General features: G+C 32.4%; 2 protein-coding genes across 2 annotated transcripts; one reads left to right on the top strand and one right to left on the bottom strand.

The window, feature by feature from the left end:
* Positions 1-736: 736 nt before the first annotated feature.
* Positions 737-1,237, bottom strand: LOC132034891 (uncharacterized). Its single transcript, XM_059425228.1, has one exon. It carries the CDS (start codon positions 1,235-1,237, stop codon positions 737-739), a length of 501 nt encoding a protein of 166 aa, XP_059281211.1.
* A 3,928-nt stretch (positions 1,238-5,165) lies between these two features.
* On the top strand, positions 5,166-9,370 carry LOC132033807 (laccase-14-like). Its single transcript, XM_059423897.1, has 6 exons — positions 5,166-5,312; positions 5,555-5,706; positions 6,302-6,546; positions 6,651-6,779; positions 7,274-8,221; positions 9,021-9,370. The coding sequence occupies exons 1-6, from the start codon at positions 5,211-5,213 to the stop codon at positions 9,149-9,151; spliced, it is 1,707 nt and encodes a 568-aa protein (XP_059279880.1). The 5' UTR covers positions 5,166-5,210; the 3' UTR covers positions 9,152-9,370.
* The last annotated feature ends 2,153 nt before the right edge of the window (positions 9,371-11,523 follow it).

Genomic DNA, 11,523 nt, shown 5'->3' with positions numbered 1-11,523 from the left:
TAAGGGAGGAAGTGAAGATATAATAGGAAGAGTGCTGGAACCTGCAATAGAAGCAGTGACAATAGAAGGAACAACCGTTGTAGCGGAAGATGAAGACGCCATAGTATTCGGAGAAGGAAAATAGACAGAAAAATTAGATAGATTTTTGGCTATCTGATACCATGAGAATATTTACGAATGGCTGAACTAATACCTAGAGCAACAACAACAACAATAACATACCTAGTGAAATCCCATAATGTGGGGTCTAAGGAGGGTAATGTGTACGCAAAGACTTACCCTACAATGTGGAGAGCAGTGTTTCCGAAAGACCATCGGGTCAAGAGAAAGAAGCATGGCAAAAAAAATCAGATAAGGAAAAACAATTCAAAGCAAAGATGAAAATGAAATAATGCAAGATCAAATACCATGATAAACAATTTGGAAAAAGGAATAGATAAATAAAATACTTGAAGTACAAGAAATAATAGATAGTAGTAGAAATCAAGGACAAGAAACTACAGAGCAAAACTGAGAATACTAAGTAGAATGATGAAAATAATACTCATCCTATTGGGAAGGAAAATAATACTAGTCCTACCACTAGCTGTTTATCCTGATCCTCAATCTCTACACCCTTTTATCTAGGGTCATGTCCTCTGTAAGCTGGAGACTTGCCATTTCCTGCCTAATCACCTCTCCCCAATACTTCTTTGGCCTACCTCTACCTCTCTTGTAGCCCTCCATCGACAACCACTCACATCTCCTCACCGGTGCATCTGTGTCTTTCCACTGTACATGTCCAAACCATCTCAGTCTCGCCTCTCGCATCTTGCATCTTGTCTGCCGCAGAGGCTACTCCCATCTTTTCTCGAGTAACTTCATTTCTAACCCTATCTCTTCGAATAAGCCCACACATCCATCTCAACATTCTCATCTCCGCCATTTTCATCCTTTGGACATAAGAGTTCTTGACTGGCCAACACTCCACTCCACATAACAGTGCCGGTCTAATCACTAATATGTAGAACTTCCCTTTAAGTTTTGGTGGTACCTTCTTGTCACACAAGACACTAGATGCGAGCCTCCATCTCAACCATCCTGCCCTAATATGGTGCGTAACATCCTCATCAATCTCCCCATTATCTTGGATCATGGCCCCAAGGTACTTGAAACTCCCTCTATTTGGGATGACTTGCGAGTCCAACTTCACTTTCACATCCTCCTCACTTGTCACCGCACTGAACTTGCACTCCATGTACTATGTCTTCATACTACTCAACCTGAACCCTTTAGACTCCAGATCTATCTCCAAACCTGCAATACTTAGAGTCTGCCTCTGTTTTTATATATTGAAAAACATGTACATGGATAAGTACATCACCCTCTATGGATAACTACAACATATACAAGAGATAAATACAAATAAGGGAAAAGGCTCAAATATGCCATCGAACTATCAGAAAAGGCTCATTCATGCCACTCATTAATAGTTGAGCTCAAATATGCCACCGCCATTATCATTTTGGGTCATTTATGCCATTACTCACTAACAAAACTTTACTATTGTCAGATTTTGCCACGTGGCATTATCTAAACCCTTCATTTTATGAATGACATATATGAATCATTTCGTAGGTCAGTGGCATATATTTGAGCCTTTTTCTAAGTCCTATATAAATCTCCATATTTTCTAATTTTAAGTAACAAACTTATAAGGACAAGTTTGTCCCTTATACTAAAAACATTATTATTTTACATGTAAAAACTATATACTCTCTTATTTAGTTATATTATGAATCTAATCTTATTCTACGCCATTCACACTTTTCACGCACTTTATGATTCTTTAAAAAACATAAATTCTTTTAAGAAAAACAAAGACGGGTTTAAAAGAAAGTACACTAATGAGGTGAGATGGGTATGAAAAATACATACGAGTGTGACAATTTGAGCCTTCTCCTCGATCACGACCATATTAACACCAAAATTTCACTCATATGTAACTCTCCATGCCCATCTACACCTCATTAGTGTACTCTCTTTTAAATATATCTTCTTCTTTTTTCTTAAATAAATTTTATGTGTTTTTTAAATCTTTTAAAGAGACATCAAGTACGTAAAAATTGTGAAGGATGTAGAATAAGATTAGATCCATAATTCAATTAAATAAGAGAGCATAGTTTTTCCATGTAAAATAATAATGTTATTAGTATAAAGGATAAACTTGTCCTTATAAGCTTAGATAAAATTAGAAAAGATTGAAATTTATATATGAATTGGGAAAAACCTCAAATATGTCACTCAACTACGAAATGGTTCATATATGTCATTCGTAAAATTAAGGGTAAAAGATAATGCCACCCAGCAAAATCTGGTAGTAGTAGAGTTCTGTTAGTGACTAATGGCATATATGACCCAAAATGATAACGACGATGGCATTTTTCAAAGACAACTATTAACGAGTGGCATGAGTAAACCTTTTCTGATAGTTCAATGATATATTTAAGCATTTTCACTACAAATAATAAAGAGTCCTAATAACTACTACCCGATTGACAATCTACATTTACTTTTCCCCATTCGACAATTAGGTAGCTCATATAGTAGCAGCGATCTATTTTTGAAGCAGTAATATTAAAGGGAAAAAGTGAGAGATTTTCTTTAATTTATCCACATTGCTTTTAGTAAATAGTCAACCAGTTCGAAGAAAATCACAGAAAAAAGTAGTTGAGGAAAATGCAGATATATAAAGGCTATTTAAGGTTATTACAAAGAGAAATTGAACCTACAGGAGGGTCAAATAAGCGGGTTGTGTGTTGAATTTGAGCGGGTCAAAATTAGTTTACTTGACTTAAATAGGTTAGTTAAAATGAACTAAAAAGCGGGTCATAATTCAATCCATACAATTCTTACTATTTTTTAGTTTCTTTGTTTGTTCTTTTATACTAATATTACATATCAAACAAAAATATTATTTTATTAAAAATATTTTGATAAGGTTTCTCGTGAGTTAATTTAGATCGCATATGATTCTTAACTTTAAGATGGGCTAAGGTTCTCAATCTTAGAGTGGATTGAGCGAGTCGTTTTCATGGACTACTTTCTACTTTCAATTTCAGTTCCCGAGGGTCTAGAGTTAACTAAAAATGGCGGGGAGATATCAAAATACTATATTAACATCACGCTTATATATATATATTCATAAGTTAGTTACTTCTTATATCCTGCAAAAATATCTCACTTCATTGCCTTCCTTATAGATGTGACCGATGCCTGGGCGTGGTCAATTCCTCAATTAAGTAAGGACCAGCAATTAGGAAAAAATGTACAAGGCTTCTAACACTTGAGAGAGTCCTCCAATTTGGGGATCTTAGTAAAAATAGAACAATTTAAATCTTTTTCTTTTCTTCTAAGTAGAAAGTAGATCAATTTTAATCATTATTTAGCTATACCAATAGAAGATCCATGAGAGAAAGCACTTGTATGGTTTTGTGATAAGGCATGTGACTATATGGTAGTTAATTGGTTGGATCTTTCTGTTATGAGACATTATTATGCTAGGGAAAAAATCACATAGAATTAACCACTCAAAGATAGGTATGAAACAAATCAGATATAGTATTTCAGTTAATTAAGGTGAATTGGGTCAAATATGTACTGAATTGAATAGCAATGACTGGGTCAAATATGTACTGAATTGAATAGCTATGACATACTCCATCCAATTCAAGATCTTTTTCAAACAATTTGTTGTTACCTCAAGGTTACATACTCTTATTCTGCCACTTATTTCGTACTAAATTTATTAGTTTAGTTTTATTTTTTTATCAATTGTGATCCATTATTAAGTGTTGAAATGATATAATAAAACAAAATTACCAAAGGGAAAAGATCAACTGATAGCATATTTGTAGTTAGGCTATTATTTTTGTCCACCTTTTCCATTTAGCAAAGTAAAAATCAAGTATTAGAATTTTTTTTTTTCTGAGGATCGATATCTTCTTGGGCATGCAGCATTTTCCAGTCAAAATTAGGTTAGAATAGAACTGAAGGCTACAGATATTACACTTTTGAGATGTCAAAATCAAGCGATATATCTTGATATGTCCAAGAGAAAAGTAGAGTAGATGGAAGACGAGTAAATTAAGCAACCGCGTATTTTAGTAGTAATTAATATCAGGAGAAAAGTCAGACCAGAAGAAAATTACAAAGAAAAAACAACACCAGGTTTCAAAAGTGAAATTTACCAAATTCTAGAAATCGAGTAAGTGCTTTAATGCGTTAATTTTAACAGACTATTTAGGATACAACCACTTGATTTCAAAAAATTGTTTGACTAAATGAAATATTAGAAGAGAACAAATTCAGACTCGCTTTGCCAGACCAAACGATTTTCAACGAGGCGCAATATGCAATTTTTTTCTTGTGCTATGAATTGTGACTTGTGAGATATACGAATAAATAAAAAAACATTGTTAACTTCAGATTTAAACATAAATAAAAAACATTGTTAACCTCAGATTTAAACTATGGGCAGCTAGTGATTTTTTTAGTGTAGACTTCAGTACGTACAACCGTGTTCCTATGAGTAGATTTTAAATTAGTATGTTATTTCTTTATTCTTGATTCCAAATTATGCTTACTAGCCATATATAGATAATTATCATTGTTGCATGTCATTTTAACCTGACAATGTAAAAAAGGACGTATGCTATTAATGCATATAATAATTAAATTTGGGAAAAGTTTAACTTTTATACGGTAACAAAGTGGAGTAATGTTGATAGTATCAATTCATTTAAAAGTAAATACACGCTATGCTCCTATAGTATGGAGTAGTTAGTAATCACTTACAATGGGTAAATTACACCAATAATATGAAAGTATTTCACAGCATCTGTGTATATATGAATAAACTCCTTAAACTATATATTTTCACTTTTGAAACATTAGCTTCCAAGTAAGAAGAATCCAGGAGTAGGCGCTGACTTGCAGAATTGGCTGTAAGACAGAAAGGATATGTTCAAAATTTTGGAAGGTAAAAAACCAGATACGTTATGAGAAACAGCTGCTTGACTATTTTGAACGCTAATTAATTAATGGTAATGATAGTTGTTTTGAGTTTTGCTACGACAATGTCTTCTTTTCTCTTTTGGTAACTTTACCTCTATAAATACACTAAGATCCTTTACACATTTTCATCTCATATTATTTATTTGCGGAACAAAATGAGTTTCAAAGTGAAAGTTTTCATTCAGCAAATTATAGGATTTCTTTTTTTAGTTAGCCTTTTACCTGCCCAAGCTTTTGTTCGTCATCATCGATTTGTTGTAAGTACCTCTTTACTTTCTTTCTTTTTCATTGATTAAAACCAATAATAAAAATAGTTACGAAGGGAAAAGTGACCTGCACGCTTCAACGAAGTAATATTTTCCCCGATTTGGCGTAAATTATTTTCCTATAACATAGGAAACATTTTGATCAAATTATCAAAAACAATATAGCATATAGTTTCATTAAGAATGACTCACATTTTATGTCATACCAAATATATTTTCGGCCATCCATGCAGATTAAAGAAGCTCCATACTCAAAACTTTGCAGCTCGAAGAACATCTTGACTGTCAATGGCCAATTCCCAGGTCCAGTTCTCTATGCCAATACGGGAGATACACTCGTTGTCAATGTCCAAAACGATGGAAGCCAAAACATAACAATTCATTGGTAAAAGTTCTTCTTTAATTAATTGTATTTTTGTTAGATGTATGTGATCATTTCATCAAAAGGTTGATGAAAGGTTACTGAGAGAAACACTTTTATTTACTTAATTATATTCTGAACGTGCATCCTCATGTACATGCCAGCCTACTTCTTTTTCATGGGCCAAACACGATCTGGAGTTTTTATTCGATAATTGACATCGGTGAAACTCGAACTCAAGACCTTTGTTTACTCTACTAGCAGGTTAAAGTGTAACCATCTCATATAAAAGTTTGGCTGCTAGAAAACATAAATTTATTAAGTATGTCTCTCAACATGCCCCCTCACGTGTGGGCCTCTTTTTATGAGCCAAATTAACACACATATTCTTTTCTTATGGTTTTTTCTTCTTTTGGCTGTGAAAAGATTAATTTAACCCAAGACCTATACATTTTGTTACCATATTGAAGTGTATATGATGAGACCATCAACCAATGATCACACACTTCAACAATTTCAAATACATGCACATTGATACTTTTTTCATAGCAAATTGATTTTGTTAAGCAAACAAAAAATATAAGTCGTATACTAATAAATTGCGAATTAAAAATTGCAGGCATGGAGTGAAACAACCTAGATATCCATGGTCAGACGGACCTGAATATATTACTCAATGCCCAATTCGACCAGGCACTAACTTCAGCCAAAAGATTAAACTTTCAGACGAGGAAGGAACCCTGTGGTGGCATGCACATAGTGATTGGTCAAGAGCCACTGTCAATGGTGCCCTTGTTATACGTCCTGCATACAAAACTAAGTATCCTTTCCCTAAACCTGCCACCGAAGTACCCATCATATTAGGTAGTAATATATATACTACTATTTTACTTAGGCCATTTAAGTCAACTTCGTGTTACTTTTTGTTTACCAACTGTAATTAATCTTTAACATTGTCCAAAATACAGGGGAGTGGTGGAAGAGGGATGTACAAGCGATGGTGAATGAGTTTCTTGCAGGTGGAGGAGACGCTAAAAAGGCTGATGCTTTTCTTATAAATGGTCAACCAGGAGACCTATATCCTTGCTCAAAAAATGGTAAATTAAAATATAATAGTAATATTAACCCTTGTCTTTGTTAAATTTTGTTTGATCTGTTGGCAAGTATATCATTTTAACCTTACGAGTCTAATTTTAGAATATTATAATAAAATTTAGAAAGAAGCAGGTTGTAGGAACATTTAAGTTTATAATATAACTTTTCAAAGCCTAACCGCGTGATGTAGGGTCAAAAGAGTAAGGAGAAGAGTCAAAGTATTCATGTATTTTCACACAATTCAAAATAGTCAATGGATTGCTTTTTCTCGACAGATAGATTTGTGAGTTTTAAATGCAAAGCATGTTAAAAGAATTGAGCATATATACATTAATAAGAAAAGGACTTTACACTATTAATACAATTTAACATTTTATGATGTCGTTTGCCTTATTTTAAGGTTATTAATTTCACTTATTTTGGACGAATAATATAATTATATTGTGTAACTAATGATCTCGTAGCTTTGATGATGAATTTGTTCTCTTTTGAACAGACACATTCAAGCTAACAGTGGAGAAAGGCAAGACTTATATGCTCAGAATGGTGAACGCCGTAATGAACAATCTCATGTTCTTCTCCGTTGCAAATCATAAACTCACCGTCGTAGGAACGGATGGTGCCTATGTAAAACCATTCAAAACTAATTACATCACTATTTCACCGGGCCAAACTATCGATGTTTTGCTCGAAGCTAATCAAAACCCTAATCACTATTACATGGCTGCTAAGGCTTATAATAGCGTCGACGGAGTTGAATTTGATAGCACAACCACCACCGCCATCCTCCAGTATCGCGGAAATTACACCCCTTCATCACGGCCAATTTTCCCAAATAATCTTCCGAATTACAACGATACAAATGCATCGTTTAATTTCACGAGGACGTTCAAAAGCCTAGCCGATAAAAAACACCCGGTGAACGTGCCCTTAAACATTACTACCAATTTATTGTTCACGTTTTCGGTAAATACAATACCGTGCAAAAATGAATCGTGTGATGGACCTAACGGGGACCGATTTTCTGCTAGTGTGAACAACATAAGCTTCATTGTTCCTCGTATTGACATATTAGGAGCTTATTACAAGAACATTAAAGGGGTTTATCAAGATGAATTTCCTAGTTTTCCGCCTTTTAATTTTAATTTTACGGGTGATTCTCTTCCTGTGGAATTGCAACGTCCTGATCGTAGAACGGAGGTCCACGTTCTTGAATATGGATCAAATGTAGAGATTGTTTTGCAAGGAACTAGTCTTTTAGGTGGAATTGATCATCCAATTCATTTGCATGGATATAGTTTTTATGTTGTTGGATCAGGCTTTGGAAATTTTGACAAGGATAAAGACCCTTTGAAGTACAATCTTGTTGATCCTCCTCTTCAGAACACTATTGCTGTTGTTAGGAATGGATGGGCTGCCATCAGATTTAAAGCTGATAATCCAGGTATATTGGTCAAATTACTTAAGTTTGATCATCTTTGTCTACATTATCATTTACTGTTAATACTACTTAGAGCTAGAGGCATCCAATAGGCGGGCTGAATTTGGCGGGTCAAAATGACTTGAGTTAATAAGAGGATGAGTCATTAACCCGTCCAACTTTTACCAAATTTTATTTTCTTTATTTGTTCTTTAATTTTTGTTCCAATTATCAAACAAAAAAATTATTTTGATAGGTTTTTTCATAGGTCAAAATTGGCTAAGTTAATAATTGATGTGTCAACCTTAGCTAGGCCTAGGTGAGTTGAGCGAGTCATATTTTCATGAGCTATTTTTTCTACTAACGGTGCAAATTTTATTGCCACTTGCTAAAGCATGTTGATCTAGTCAAAACTAAAACGTCAAAAATCTTATTACGTATTGAGCATAAATGGATCCTTTTTACTCATGGCACATCTGAAATGAAACCATTTTAGTTTTGAGTTGAGTAGATTGAAGTTAAGAAAAGCTGGAAGGGTCAACAATCTCAACTTTTTCTTTAATAGTTTTTGACAATGTAAAAAGTTTTACAAACTAATCACATTTTTTTTATAAACGGTTATCCATAGTTATATTTAGAAGTTAAACTCAGCTTTGTATATTACCCATGGATTTTTGTAACCTGAAAAACATGATAAATGACACATTACGTCATGATCAGATAAATTAAACTATACTGATAATATAATGTTGTTAGTGCGCATAATTCGAATTCTTTCTCTAACAATATGCTTTTTTTTTTTCTTTTTTTTTTTATGGGACAGGAGTGTGGTTCATGCATTGCCATTTTGAGCGTCATGCGAGCTGGGGAATGGAGATGGCATTCATTGTCAAAGATGGAAAAGGCTCCCAACAAAAACTCCTACCTCCCCCTCCCGATGTGCCTATGTGTTGAATTCCATAGCCCAAATTTAACTAATCTTTTAGCACATCTAATGAGGGGATATAGAAAAATATTGTGCTTATTACTGATTTTATTACTTCGTTTGTATAACTTATAGCTTCAAAATTCATGTCTTTGTTTTTCTATCATGTAATAAAATTGATTATTGGTGGTGTACGTACTAAATATTTGATGATGAATAAGGTAATTCTCATTTTATATTAGTAGAAACCTAATTTTCTCTCCCATTTACTTGCACGTTCTTTTTTCACTTTTTGTTGGTGAAAATACCACAATTACAGTTTGAAAAATAAAATAAAGAAAAATAATAATTAAATATTCATGTTGATGGGCGAATATTTTGATCTCTTTAAGTAGATTCAAGCCCAATGCGGTTAATTTTCAACCGGGTCGAGTAATATAAGCTACGAAACATGTATAGGGATATAACGATCCGAACATCGTATAATTCAAACATTTCCGATTGTAGTTGAAAAAGTTCAACGCTTCACTAATAAAAACACCTTTCTCCAATTTAAAATTACGCTGGTTTGTAGTGTATAAGTTGGAGACTTAAAAATATTCTTCTTTTTCTCAACCCTCTCTTTCACTACAACGGCCTTAACAATACAATGTTATTTCATGTACACATCGACTCTTCATCCACTTCTCATCTACACAACATAAGGAATAAAACATCATGTATATATATATAGGATTTCTTCGACAAGTAAATGTCAAGAAAGTTGATAGTAATTTGAGGTGTTAGTGGGATAACTAGTAGGAGATAATGACTTGAGTTAATTAGACCATCAATTTCTTGTTAATTTATGGCCACTAACGTGACAAGACATATATAATGCACTTTAATATTGCAATTTTAATATTTAAATGCTCCTACTCCAACATTTTCGTGTGTACTTTTTTCATTAAAGATTATACTATTGATTATGATTATGGATATTATCTTTGTTTTATTTTATCTTGCCTTATTAATTAGTTTGTTAGATTAGAGAGGATACAAAGAAAAATATAGTCAGACCTCTCTATAACGGCATCCACATATAACAGCAACTCTCTATAACAGTCAAGTTTTTTCGGAACCAAATTTTTATGTTATATTATACTTCTCTAAAACCACCGATAACAGTAATAGCCAACTTTATAATAGTACGCTTTTTGTAAAATTACCCCCCATATAACAGCTATCTTTTTTTTTTTTTTTTGGTAATATAATAATTAACCATCTTTATAAAAATATAATATCTATGATCACCAATAATAATTGTAGAGATTTTGATCAAATATTTGATCCTTTAAGACAATATTGATGACAAAAAATATCATATGAATATATATAGTCATCATCAAAAGATTTTTTTTTTCGTTATACAAAGTATGATTAAGCTTAGAATTTGACAATTAAAAATGAAAAATTAGATTTTATGCATCTTTTTTGCCTATAACAGCAAAATATTACTTAAATGTCAATGCTGTTATAGATGTATAACAACAATTCTCTATAACGGCTAAAAAAATTCTAACCCAATGATGGTGTTATAGAGAGGTTTGATTATAGTGGTAATAACGAGGACTCCTAGTTGTTTTAATAAACAACTTTTATTATCTTATTTATCTTCTTAGTTTTAGCTATTCGTTTTGTTATTTTATTCTTATTATGATTACTATTTTATTTTATCATCCATATTTGAATTTTTATCTTATTTTATTTGTATTTGTATCTATGCGTGTATGTGTGAGAGACCGAGAGCATGCATGTTAGTAAGAACAAAATAAAAATTAACGGCAAAAAAAGAAGGAAAATTTACATGGTGTAGATAACATGTAGGAGGTATTTACTAATAATAATTATATTTTAAATTAATCATCTATAGTAGTTATACTATGTATTTAATTATTAACTGTAGCTTTACTATATATTTAAACTAGTAAGTTTATCCGCGCTTCACGCGGTATAGCTGTCAATTTAGAACGATCTTTTTATTAACCAAGTAGAGACAAAGAGAGAAATTCTATTTTGCATAGAGCCGAGACTTGTTTTCACTACTAAGCAAAACAATTATTAAGAAAATAAATAAAAATTTTAGATTAAGTTGACACCAGAGAAATGATCATTTTTTAAAACTCTTTTTGGATTGAAAAACCAATAGAACTCAGTATAGATATTAGCATCAATTCATACACGGTGTTATTCATTCATGAAAAGAAATTTATTATTATTTAAAAAACAATCAATAGGCAATATAAAAGTATTCACAGATTTTCACTAAATTTCATACACATAAAGAAATTGTGAATAACCTAATTTTGATACCCTTTATTGTCATATACAACAATTTCATAGTCAACAACTAAAACTCATG

The sequence above is a fragment of the Lycium ferocissimum genome, chromosome 10 (assembly GCF_029784015.1).
Source record: "Lycium ferocissimum isolate CSIRO_LF1 chromosome 10, AGI_CSIRO_Lferr_CH_V1, whole genome shotgun sequence".
In the NCBI taxonomy this organism is placed as follows: domain Eukaryota; kingdom Viridiplantae; phylum Streptophyta; class Magnoliopsida; order Solanales; family Solanaceae; genus Lycium; species Lycium ferocissimum.
Note: the sequence above shows the minus strand (reverse complement) of the source record. Positions and strands in the feature narration are given on the sequence as shown.